Raw genomic sequence first — 14,105 nt, forward strand, 5'->3', positions numbered from 1 at the left:
ATTTTTTAAATTGAAAAATTCCAGATGCACTAAGAGAGCATGCCATTTAAAGGAACTGGGGTGATGATTTCTTCTGTAAAAATTAAATATGCTTTGGTAAAATGAAGAATCATTTCTGATTTTTTTTGTTTTAAAGTTGATTTTCATATAGAGTTCTCTGAAAATGGGACATGCTTTAATTCTATTGTAGGAAAATAGGACTGCCCTTATACAACATTTAAAAGTATTCAAAAAAACCCAGAAAAGACACATTTTAGTTTACAACAATCACTATGAAACAAGTGGTTTATTATTTAGTTGAATACCTACATTCAAAACACCTGAATATTTGAATTATTATTATTTTATGGCTTTAATTAAGACAGCTATGTCTCATGGAATAATATAAAGTTCAATATTACAAATAATTAAAAAACCTCAAAGGCATTTATATTCCTCTGATTTTATCTAATAATGGAAGGAATCTATAACTTATCCAAATTATATTGAATGGGATTGCCTATCCCAAACCCATACAGCAATATGTATGTGTATATATTTTAATATCTTTAGAATTTGAGTGTTGGGAGATTTTGATATTCTTTCCCTCCCATTCTTTTTTCATTACATTAATAAAAGTAAAGTATCTTGCTTTACATTTATGGATAGTTTTTATTGAAATATCAAAGTAAAGCCTTGTCACAAAATTTTAATTTAAAAAATCATAATAATATGGCATAATGCAAGAACCACTTGCTGCTCCTCTGTTGACCCATGAGCCATTCTCTATTCTCTGTTCCTCATCCTCATCAATCCGCTTATGATTCATACCAAACCTTCATGAGTGGCATCAAGCAGACTCTGAAATTATTGCCCTGAAATTATAGTGCTAGATTAGATGACCTCTGAATTTACTATTGTCTGATCTTTGAGTTGAACTTATGAAAACAACAGATTGCATTGAAAAATGACAAGATTGAATGCTTGTTTTTGAAATGGCAAAGCTGAACTGAAGCATCTTGTAGGGTTCCAAAATGTTGGTCTTCCTTCTGTCATCCTTTGATTTATAAAATTTTATATTTCTGTAACTTTTAGTCTAGTAAGAACTCAACAAATATTAATTAAATTAATGCAAGTTCCATTATGTGGACTATACTTGAGCTTTGCTATCATGGAATCAATAAAGCAAATAAAGAAATGTTTACCAAGTACCTTCTATATTTGTCTCATGACAAGATTATATTACTATTTTCTCAAATGAATACATCAAATGAAGTCCAACATGTCCCACATTATTTTGAATTTTGTTTTCAATCACTTCAATTCAATTCCATTCAGCTCTATGAGCAAGGCCCACTGTATTGGGCACTATAATAGATTAGGAATCAAGTGTAATTTCCTGAAACAATTGATTGATATCAAAGCATAGAGAATTTTGAAAAGTCTAGAGGAAAACCATAAATGGTCAAGGGATTGAAAAAAAGAAAAAGATCCAGAGAGAGCCAGGACTAATTAGGCAAAGTAGACAGCTAATGTGCAATATGGGTAATTTAATAATATTTGAACTAAAACATATATTTCAATTTCATTCTCCATTATTCTACTCTCTAATGCTTATTTCTATTTTATTTTGTGATAAGTCAAATTGAATGCTTGATAGAGAAAGCTCATATAGTGGGAATAGTGAAGCCTTCCTTATAAAGGATACATGCTTTCTTTATCCTAGCTCTAGAATCAGGAATAAAGGCTAAAGAAAGTGGGATGATTGAACATGGAGGAAGGGAGGTTTAAGAGTGATTTAATGTTGACCTTTAAAAATTAATTTAGAGCAAATACGGAAAATTGTCTCACTATTCTTCATCATTCTTAGGGCAAAATATGGACAAACCAACTTGCATTATGGCATGAAGGATTTGGCTTGGATTTAAGAGTAATTTTTCTGGCCTCAGAATTTGAAAGAGGCTGTAGAATCTTCTTGTTGGGAGTCTTTTTTGAAAAAAGGATATGTCTGACTTGGTTTGGTTTGATTTTAATGTGATCTTGCCCTGAAATTATAGTGATAGACTAGATGACCTCTGAGATTACTACAATTTGACCTTTGAGTTGAGCCTATGAAAACAACAGGTTATATCAAAATAGTGCACACATAGCAAGAATGAGATGCCAAACCTTGAGCAGGTGATTTCTCCTGTTCCATGCAGTTGGCCCTCCTGGGCATTTGCAGGAGAAATTCATGCACACAGGGCATGCAGACTAAATGAAATACCAACTGCTCCCAATATTCAGTGAATATATTTTATTCAACAATTCATCATTTCCTTTGTGATTTCTGAAAAATTGGATCTCATGCATATGTCAAAGCTCTCTTTGGTGTAGTCATGAGAAGAGCTGGACCTTCAATTTTCTTAGCTGTCCACAGGCCAGAAATAGACTTAGACCATAGAACTTAAAATTCTAACTATTTATGTAGACTTACAACAGTCATGGAAATTTCTTTGTATCTAAATCTGTTCAATCTAATTAATCTATCCATAAGTCTAATCCACTTTCTACTTTATGCTTTGACAAGAGTAGCCCAGATATCAAGACATACACCTGATGGCCAGTATTGTTCTCTATGAAAATAGTTCTCTACTCAATTGATATAACAAAAACTTTTTGTCTCTAAAGTAGCAACATATATCATACCCCTCCCCTAGAACTCCAATGGAGTGGCTATTAAATAAATTCATCTTGAAATAAGAAATAGCTAAAACTGGATCTTTATGGAATTGAGGCTAATCATTGTATAGCTATTCTCCTTATGATATATAATGTGGTCATTAAATTCAATAATAAATACAGGACTTGATGGGAGATGGTATAAATACACATGCTTGTCTGTAAAAATATTGGCATGCCTACTTATTTTTCTGAGAATTTTTGATGATTACTGGCCCTGTTCTGTACAGTTATAATGCCATTAGTGGCAGTGAAATGAAAATTTGAATGTGTAGAGAGTATTTTGTAGCTTAGTTGTATTTTACAGTGTCTATGCAAGCTGTAGGGTCGATGTGAAACAGGCAGACAGATGCTTATACTGATAGGTAGATCAAGAGGGATAGATTTATGGCTCTCGCTTTTTTCTCTCTAAATATCTAGTTGTTACCTTATTACATTTCTTATTGCAGACTCCATTTCAATTTTGCATGACTCATTTCCTTATCCAATTGTGTCCAACACTTAAGAGGATGGGGTGTAAAGCAAATAAACACATGAGGGTTTCTGTCCGAACCAGAGATCAAAGTCAAGGGTCCAGGACATCACTCTAGGAAACTCTTCTATAGAAATAGGGCTACAATGAAGGAAGAATATGTGGGAGAAGGGAACCAACCAAGGAAATAGGAGGTAAGAGATTGCCTGGGCTAGGTTCCAATGGTGAATTGGTAGTACAATGGAAAGAACCTTGGCTGTGGAGTCAGAGATTGGTGGTTTCAGTATCAACTCTATTTACTGCTTCTTACCTCTGTGACCTTTGGCGAGTTATTTCATATTCCTGGACCTTAGTTTCCTTATGTGAAAAATGAAGGGGATTAAATTAATTGGTTTCCAAAATCTCTTCTACTTTTAAATCTATGATCTTGAATGAGAGAAGGTGATTGGGTGAATTAGTGAGTGGTAATCAAGGAGGATCCAAAATGTGACATTTCTAAGGTGCAGTTAGATGGTACATTGAAGAAAGCACTGGACCTGGAGTCAAGAAGACCTGAGTTCAAATTCAGTTTCAGACACTTATTAGTTATATGGCCATGGACATGTGCTGACTTCTGTGTCAGTTTCCTTATCTGCAAAATGGTGACAAAGTACCTTCTTTCTCGTGTTGTTAAGAGGGTTAAATGACATAGTATTTATGTCATTAGAGTACTATATACATTCTAGCTATTGTTATTTCTCCTGTAACATTTAGAAGAAAGCTGACATTCATGGGAAAAACCCAACTAATCAATTATCTAAATAACAATTTCCTCAATAGATCCAATAAAAAAATCAATTGTAAAGGCCTGGCTATAATGACGGATAAAAACAGACAACTCATTATTGCATTTAATACTTCCTGATGTGTGTGTACAGAGGTAATCAAATTCCATCAAGGAAGCTTAACAGAATGGGGTGAAAAAACAAGAAGAGAATGTTTGTATGTCGTCGTATGCACACAGATACAGTGCACATTTATATAGGAACCCCCAAATATGTGGATATATAGGACAGAGGCAAAATAGGTCAGGAAGGGGTGAGGATATTGTGAATTCAAGACTTGTGTGGAACATATACTAGTTTTGTAACTGTAGGGAAGTAGCTTAGATTAGTCTTCAAGAGTCTAAATTACAAATAAGGTGTTGATATGTATTAGTAGAGAATGTTTCTCCATGGAGAGTTCTACTGATTAAGTCATATGTCTAGATAATCATCTTTTCCTATTTAGCTATAAAGGATTAGTTTTGGGAATATATACATATATGTGTATACATATAACACACAACACACATATATACACACACAGGTACCTGTGTGTGTATATGCGCCTTTTTTAGTACAGAATTGTGATTTGGTAGGATCATAGATTTAGACCTAGAAAGAACCTTATGGGCCATAGGGTTAAATTCCCTAATTATACAGATGAGGAAGGTGAAGCCAAGGAAAGCTAAGAGACCTGTCTGGCTCACTTAGCTGCAAAGCATCTGAGAGCAGATTCAAACTTCAGTTTTCCTCAGTTCTCTTTCCACTAGATCATCTGGCTGCCTCATTGGTATAAGACTGGTATTCCAGTACATGTAACTATCCTATCATGGAGAATTGCCAAGGGATGTTCAGAGATTGTGTGATTTTTCTCATGGTCACAGAACTAGCATATATTCCAAGAAGGAATTGAATCTAGATTTTACTAACTTTGATGCTAGTTCTCTGTTTACTTCAGCTTGCTAACTTTCATTAGATGAAAACTATTTATGGGGAATTATGACCCTGGTCTGTAACCTTGAAAGTATAAATTCCATGGTGCAATTGAAGTCCCAGTTTTTTAAAATCATAGGGTACATTCTACTATCACACACACACCTTGTAAAGGCATGCGGATAAAGGAAGGTGAGAATGGGAAACAACATTTGAAAGCTAATGTGGAGGGCCCTGTTTACTTATCTTATTTTGTTCCTTTGTAATAGGAATCTCCATTTAGGAGTGGAATGTGTGTGTGTGTGTGTGTGTGTGTGTGTGTGTGTGTGTGTCTGTGTGTGTGTCTGTGTGTGTGTCTGTGTGTATGTATATAATAGTTTTATCAGGAGTCATCTGTCAATGAAGGGCTGGATACTCTACAGTTACTATGGAGTACTGATTGATTTGGGATTGGTGACCTCCTCTTTTCTTTCTTATCAATAGTCTTGTATACTGTGGCCCTTTGTGATCATATGCATGCATTTCCATCCCTGCCTATATTAAGATAACTGATGATACTGATGACATGACATAATGAAGACCAATGGATACCCAATTCCCGTTGTATGCTATGACACATACAGCATGATATATATCAACAGAGAGGCCCAGAGGGATGAATAACAAATTGGGGCAACCTGAATTCAGATTTTTTTATTTGTTTTTTATTTGTTGCAATTACAATTCTGAAAAAATTAAACATTTGCTTTTCTTGTTTGCCAATTGTCTTTTTTTTGGGGGGGTTAGTAAGAGGGATAGGGTCAGTTTTCCTCTCTGCTCCTATATAGAGATGCAGAATCACACAAAGAATAAATTAGAGATGGAGACTACTGAATGAAAAATAATGGATTGCCTATGTGACATTGAAAAAATTCATGTATCAAGAGCCTCACTGCAATCAGCTCTGAAAACAGCATGGAAAAATTGTCATGTGTAGCCCTTAGCAATCCGTCTCCCCTACAAGCAGGGTACATGCCAGCAGTATATCTGAAGATGGTAGAAAATGCACAAACAGTGACATGCATGACCTTTAACCAAATACTGATCTGAAACAAGCCCTACATTTGGCCCAGAACATAGTAACTCAGAGGTCAGAAAGAAACCTCACTGTAGAATGCTTAGCTTCAACACTATTTCCTTAAACATCTCCCTAACTTGCATTTTCCTTCTGAACTATATATCTCTTTAATAGGGCTAGTGACTTTTCTGGGCACTAAGGTCATCTATTATCACGCTGAAAGAGTTTTTAAAAGAACTATGTGCCCAAAGAGATCTTCTCTCAGGATGGTAATTCATTCCATAAAAGTTAAATTTTTTTTCAACTACGTAAGGATCTGATGTTACTGGAAAAGTGATACAGGTAACAATCATAGCTCAAATACCTTTTTTTCTTTTCATGATGATAATAATGGTAAGAGCATTAGAAGGGTATAGTTTATATAGTCTTGCTGTTTTAGGAATAAAGCTAATTGATTTAGCAGTCTTATAATCTACTTGCATGCTGGAGTGATAGGAGGAGAACCTTCATTTTCATTCCCCTCTCCAAAATGTCAGTTTGGGTTTTATAGCTAAGTGGCCTGAGGAACCCTGTGGGTTCCAAACTGTCACTACACATGCAGACTGGCTATTCTGGCTTCTCAGTCCAATTTGTAGGAGCATTTAGGGACACCTATAGGGTGGTGCAGTTTTTATGAAATACAATATTGCTCCTCCCCACTAAGTGATTCTAACAATTTCTAAAACCTTTTCCATTTCAAGAGTCTGTACAAGCCTAACTTAGATGTTGGTTCCAGGGAAGAATGTTGCTCAAGGCAATCCTTCCCTTGTCCAATCCTAATTTTACTAGATGACATTTTCCAACAAGGCCAGACTGAAAGTTGGTACCCCTCCTCAAATAGGTACTAAACAAATACTAGAGCTATCCCTGAAATGATACATATTTATACGTATATATATTTCTTCTTTCTTCATGAGTGTATAAGCATATATTAATATATGTATGGAAAGAGAGTTGCAATACATAGAAACAGGTGGTTTGTATATGTATATATATATGTATATATGTATACATATAGCTGACATTATAGCTCATGTTGTTATAGCATTATGTACCTCCGACCAGCGAGGAGTACGGTCTGTCAGTGGCGAGGAGAGAAAAGCCACAAAATAACTGCCCTTGTTTCTTCTGTGTGGCTGTGACAGTCAGTGATAGAGGCAGCAGCACATGAAGTGAACTTGGAATCCATCCCTCCTTAAGTCAAGGAGATAAGCTTTACAAAAATATAGGGCTATGTGCCAGCTGCTTCTTCAGGGGGGTTAGAGGACCCAGGCTAAAAGAGGATAGGGTTTGGGGACCATCCGTTGCTGTCTCAATTATTTATTTAAGAAATGGCTTTTCCAGCTATATGGAGATGGGACACATGATAATTCTGTCCTCCAGGAGGACACTGACTACCAGGAATCCAAAGTACAGGCCAAACATAATGAATCCCAGGATTTTGTTCATCCTCCATTTGCAGAGGGCGATGGAGATGATGACGAAGAGTAGCATGATGAAGAGAAGAACAATGGCACAGAAGAGACCATTGCTGCTGACCGTCACTGGTTTGAATTTGTGAATTGTAGTATACAAGAGCCAGGGCAGTGGGAGTCTGTAAGGAAACAGAAGCAGAAACAAAAAGGTAGAAAAGAGGAGAGGCAAGTCGGGATTGAATATGTTTTAAAAGACACTTAGAAATCATGAAGAACCTCATAAGTTTTCATTGAAATTCCTTTTTGGAATTGATTTGGAAGTTAGGGAAGGAAATGGTTTTGTTCCTTTTTGATTGGAAGAAATTTTTTCTTTTTGGTGAGGGGATCCAAAGGGAAAAAACCTATAGATAAGCAAGATCTTTAATTTCTGTCACAGCAGAAAGTGATTTATGAATTTAATTTGAGTCTAACCATATATTTTCTAAATTTAAATTTTGATGTGATTGTAAAAATGCAAAGAGATGATGTTACAATGAACAATTCTTTATGAATACTAACTTCCAAGTTTGTGACTGGAGTACAATTTGGGAGAGATGGAAACCTGGTTGAGAAAACACTGGTCTAGTCCTGTCAGAAGCTATTTGAGGTGGGGAATGAAGCCAGAGAATAATAAATTTCTCAACATGGGAGGAGGCTGAGTCAGCATTGCAGTCCAGTCTGACAAACTATGTACCATCAAAATGGAAGGAGTTGGGAAGTGAGTGATGGTGAAAGGAGAAAATACTGGAGAGGCATTATGGGATAGCAAAAAGAATTCTGGACTTGAACTCAGAAGACCTGGTTTTAAATTTTGGCTCCAGTTCTTATTAGTTTATAATCATGGAAAAATCATTCACCTTAATGCCCTTGTTTGTAAAAATGAGAGATGCTGATACGTGCACTACTTACTTCACAATTCTGTGAAGAAAGATCTCGTAGACCTTAATGCATTTTATAAACAAGTTATTCTTATTATTAGTTAAGTAATGTTCAATCTTCAGAGTAGCATCTTTCATCCATTTATCTATTCAGCTAAATATTGATAAAACATTTACTCCACATAAATCAAACTGCTTCAGACACTGCAGGAGGATACAAAGATTGATATTTATTATCTGATGATCTGAAGAATTGAATTCAAATCCAGTCTCAGACACATCCTAACTCTATAACTCTGGAGAAGTCACTTAATCTCTGATTGCCTGACAAAATGAATCCACTGGAGAAGGAAATAACAAACCACCTGCATTTTTTTCCAATAAAACATGACAGACATGACTGAAATGACCGAACATCAGCTGATGGTGCTATAAAAATATGAACAATTTATTCTGCTGCATTTTGTTTGGTTTTGCAAGATATCTGGCAAATGAAAGATCAGGAAATTTAAAATTAAAAAAAGATTTATGCCTATTTATCTCCAAAAGGATTTGAACTATTTCTTGTTGTTACATTCATGCTTCTGACTAAAGTCAGGTTGAAATGTATTAGGGTAAGACTTCAGGATATCTGTCATCAGCTTGCTTTGTGAAACACAAACATACACACACTTTTGGACTGTGAAGGAAATATTTCATATTTTTGGTTACAGATAATAGATTCAAAACAAGCTACTAGGCAATGACAAAAATAAACAAACAATGTGGCTAGAGAAAAAACCCTACTCCCCAAATCATATTGATTGGGAGTAATACCAAAAAGGCAAGACCTCAGAAAAGAAAAAGTAATTTTACATGTTAATATGTATTGGGGATTGCATGGTGGAAAGGGTTAATAGAATTTTGGACCTACAGTTGGGAAGGCCTAAATTCAAATCCAGTCTTAGACCCTTACTAGTTGTGTGATTTGGGGCAAGTCACTCAACATCTCTCAGATTCAGTTTCTTCATCTGCAAATTTGGGTTGAAAACCCCAAAACATTGTGATATTGAATAAAATGGGCTAAGAGGTAACTCCTTTACTTTGATTTATTTGGGGGGCTATGTTTTTAGAAAGGGAAAGTAGAACATAATAAAATTTCGTAGGAATACCCAGGAAATTACTGCATCTGATTTTAGGTAGTTGGCTGGGATAGCAGTTTTGATAGGTAACCAAGGCAATATGTACCTTATTTATACATTTTTTTTGCATGCTGTCTCTGCCATTAAATTGTGAGCTCCTTGAAAACAGAGACTGACTTTTACCTTTCTTCATTTCCCCAATGCAGAGCATGATGTCTGTCCCCATAATAGCTGTTTAATAAAAGCTTATTTACTGATTGACTAGGATCCAGATGTTACTTTCTCAGTGACCATAGTAACTGGTGAAAAATGCTATGGTTTAGAGTGGAAATAGAAGTGAAACTGCAAAATCAAAATGGAGATGAATTTAAAAGCTTGTATTATATGACAAACTGTGCCAAGTTAAAAATGAGTAATGAAACTTAGACCTGTATGTGAACAATTTGTCCCTTTGGAACGCTCCTCATTATGACATGGTACTTTCACACCATTAATGGAATTCTGTGTGGACTCTGTTGGAGAAGATATGATAGGAGAAGAGAGCCATGAGAAAAATGAAGTAAAATGGACATAATTCCAAGGATTTGGCATTTAGAGAAAAGTTTAGCACTATTGAAATGATAGCACTTTAATTTCTCATAAGAAAAATTAGATAACAAAATGAATTATTCTTTTCCACCTGGTCCCTTTCTAGAAGATAATTATAATGACAACTACAGGTCATGCAAATTTGACATGACCTATAATTTCTTTTTGATTTTTATTAGTGTTGGAATATTTCCACGAGTATATTTATATAAAAGGCTTCAAATCATGGCAATATTCTTTTTTCCTGAGGGTGTATGGATGTTTGTATTGAATTCAGATGTCAGTCTTCTTATTATCCAAATTCCAATTGGTGTCAAAGGGAATTTACTCTGCAGTCTGTGAAATGAATACAGTGAAATTGCAAAAATATCTCAAACAGACTTAAGTCTCTGTTGTTCTATAACATACAGCCAATGTAGGAGGTTGTAACTTTTTTGAGGAAGTGAAATTTTCTCAACATTTTCTTAAATGTTCAAACCACATGGGGACTCTAGTACCCTATTTATCTACTTATCTATATTTTTTCTATTTATTTGCTGAAAGCAGAAAATGTCAGCTGTGAAGACTCTTTGCTTTTAGCTAAAATTCTTAATTTTTGACTAGCTAGTTGGAGATTGATGTTTTACCTGTGAATCTATCTAAGCAGAAAAAGTCAGAATGAGGCAAAGTCATTCCCTTGTGAATTCAACAGCACAAATTGTACTTACCCCACTGTAATGTCAAAGATATTGCTCCCAACAGAGCTGGACACTGCCATATCCCCAAGTCCTTTCCGAGCCACTATGACACTGGTAATGAGGTCAGGGATAGAAGTCCCAGCAGCTAAGATGGTGAGGCCCATGATTTCTTCACTGATACCAATTGTTTCTCCAACCTAAATATAATAAGAAAAATAATAATAACAATTTATCTGAATAATGTTTTATGGTTTACCTCCCCATGGTCAATAGTAGACAGAAAAGGAAGAGAAGGGCAATTGTACCCTTGTTCTTTGGTCTGAAACGCAAGAGGAAAGTTTTGTGGAAAGCTTGATTTCCAATGAAATAACTTAATAAGGTATAATTAATAGTTCAAAATCCATCATTTTAGATATATTCTCAGAGATTAGGAACATTTATTAAACATCTGTAATGATTGTAAGGGCAATGAAGAGACATGTGGTAGGTTTGCAAAACATTACAAATAAGCAATTATTAAGGAAAATAATATAAATGATGTAATTGGAAAGATAGATGAGGAACAATGATGAAAAGGTTATGTGTTGAGAATGACAGATAACCTGTGTGCTCCATTTATATTCTAGTGATACCAGGAGACAATGAGGAAAATTACCAAGATATCAGGTAGTGAGAATGTGGATAAAAAGCATAAAGATTGGAAAGAAATGGAAGAGAGTTGCAATTTGTATCATTTGAGAGAATGCTCTAAAATTAAATATTTAATAACTGGCTCCCTACCTTCCACCCTCCTTGCAAAAGTACCCATAACACACTTTTAAATGTAATCTATCTTATTGACATTTTCTCCATCCCTTTCTTAAGACAATCAACAATAGGAGCAACAATAACAAATCAGTAGGATTTATGCATTCTGAGGTGTAAATGCTCATATTGAAAAAAAAAATTGTTTTTGCCAAGACATTTGGAGTTAAGTAACTTGCCCGGGGTTATACAACTAGTGAGTATTAAGTGTTCCAAGCCAAATTTGAACTCTGCTCCTTCTGACTTCAGGACTAGTGCTCTATACATTGCATCATCTAGCTGCCCCTCATATTGAAAATTTAACAATCAGCTATCCTGGCTTTAGCATAATCTTGGAATACTCCCATTGATTAAACCACAGATTCATTTGATCTACTGAGAATTAAGATGGACTGTGATGCATATATTGCAAAGCAAAATATACACGATTTCATTTGATCCTCACAACAACTCTGGGGAATAGTCAGTGTGTATCTGTTATGATGCCCATTTTACAGATGAAGACATATATTTTCCCACCAAATTATATGAGAACTGAGAATAATCTCAATTAAGGTAAGACTACAAGCAAAATGCAATTGAGGATCTTAGTATTTATGTGTGTTTATACCAAGGTATGACGAGAAATTTTCTGGTTCAGGTCTCTTTTTGCTATGATGATAAGAGAGAGACTGGAATGAGGGGAAAAAAAACTCTGGCTCAGATTTTTTGCCACCCCTAAGAAATGAAGAAGACATCTCCCCAGTCCTTTTCTTTGAACTTCTAGACATTGCTCTTGGAAGCTTAAGGGTCACAACATCTGTCGAATCAAGGCTGGGAAAGAAGCCAAAACTTCTATGTTGACCAGCTGGCAGGTGGCCTTATCTTTTGCCTTCGGTTACTTGTTTCTAGACATGTATACTCTTATCTTCCCCCTGCTCACTGTAAAATTCCATTTTCCTCTGATGCTTAAATATTCACTTTCTATATAAGGTTGCTGGACCTGATGGTTTAGGTTTTCTGACTTTTTTCCCCCACAGATAAGCCTGTGCTCTGAACAGAATAAAACTCTGCAGATAGCTCTTTCTGCATCATTGATTTGGTGATTGACAGCAGCACCTAATCAATGGACCCTTGAATAATTTTTATTTCAGAGGAGTCAATAAGCTTTGGACATGTGCACATAGGCTCTTCATCACCTAGATGTGCTGGTGGTGGGCAAGAAAGATGATTAGAGTTATATCTGAAAGATACTTTAGAGATCATTTAGACCACTTTTAGGTTTGTATTTTTTTTACAGAGAAGTAAACTGAGGCCCAGAAAGTTTGAGTGATCTGAGCAGAAATAGTAAGTGGTAGAGAAAGGTTTTGATTCTAAACCAATGCTTTCCTTTCTATACCATGAAAAACCTCTGAGATTATATCTAAAAATTATGGGGTTTGAGTTATAACTCACTAAGTGCATCTATATTATCTTTGTCAAATGGATTTGCCCAAGTTTATGTAGATGGCAGATCTAGGAGTCAAACTCATTGAGGCCAAACCATCCACTCCTTGAGAATAGGAATTTTAAAAAATTTTCTTTGAATTCCCAGTGCTTAGCTCAGTGCCTGGAACATGATAAGTACTTAATCAATACTTGTTGACTTGAGTTGACAAGCAGAGCATATAAAGCTATATGCATTTCATATGACAAAGCATTTGAGAAGAATGATCTTTTTTAGATATGTAGAGATTTTTTTGGAATAGGGAACTTCCAGGTGAGGCAACTCCTTCTATCCATGCACTTTTGAAAAAATAGCATTAGGGACAACTAGGTGGCGCAGTGGATAGAGCACCAGCCTTGAATTCAGGAGGACCCGAGTTCAAATCTGGTCTCTGACCCTTAACACTTCCTAGCTGTGTGACCCTGGGCAAGTCACTTAACCCCAGCCTCAGGGGGGAAAAAAAAAAGGAAGAAAAAAGAAAAAAAAAAAAGAAAAAAAGAAAAAATAGCAGCATTAGATGTTTTCTGGAGCCTTCAGGTTTAATGATCTGTTCATGGTCACACTGTTAGTATGTGACAAAAGCAGGATTTGAATCAAGTCCTTGATTTTGAGGCAGCTCTATCTATTATTGTTATAGTGCATCCATTTTAGACCCAATAAATTAGGAAAATTCAAATGTTTTAAAGTTTTTAAGCAAAAAAAAAGTGTTATTGAGATTAATACAATGTATCTTCTAGTATTCCATAAGACAAAGCAGAGAAAACAATTTCAGAATCACAGAACTGGAAGTGAACTCAGAGGGAGTCTCTTCTAAATCCTGGACAAGAATTCCCTCTATAATCCCCTGAAAGTGGTCATTAAAAACTTCAGATAAAGGGGAAATATGCCATCTCCTGACACAAGCCATTTTGGTTTTGGATAGCTCTTGTTCCAGTGTTCTTTACAGAAAATCTAAATTTGTCTCTTTGAGTAAAAATATAATCCTAGTCTTTTAGTAACATTAAGACATGTTCTGTGGAAAGCTTCCTTTTATGATCTCAACTGCAAAAGCTGAAGGGTATACCTCAAATAGTGCTAATTTCTTTGAAAAATTTCTTATAAAGCAGTCTTTCAT

The 14,105-nt window shown here is 35.4% G+C and overlaps 1 protein-coding gene across 1 annotated transcript in view; it reads right to left on the minus strand.

The window, feature by feature from the left end:
- Nucleotides 1–253: 253 nt before the first annotated feature.
- SLC24A2 (solute carrier family 24 member 2) overlaps nt 254–14,105 on the minus strand; it is a 287,109-nt gene continuing 273,257 nt past the window's right edge. The window contains 2 exon segments of the mRNA XM_074299528.1: nt 254–7,598; nt 10,753–10,919. Of these exon segments, the coding sequence (XP_074155629.1) occupies nt 7,349–7,598; nt 10,753–10,919 (417 nt within the window). The 3' untranslated portion in view covers nt 254–7,348.

Source organism: Sminthopsis crassicaudata, chromosome 1 (assembly GCF_048593235.1).
Source record: "Sminthopsis crassicaudata isolate SCR6 chromosome 1, ASM4859323v1, whole genome shotgun sequence".
Taxonomy (NCBI): Eukaryota; Metazoa; Chordata; class Mammalia; order Dasyuromorphia; family Dasyuridae; genus Sminthopsis; species Sminthopsis crassicaudata.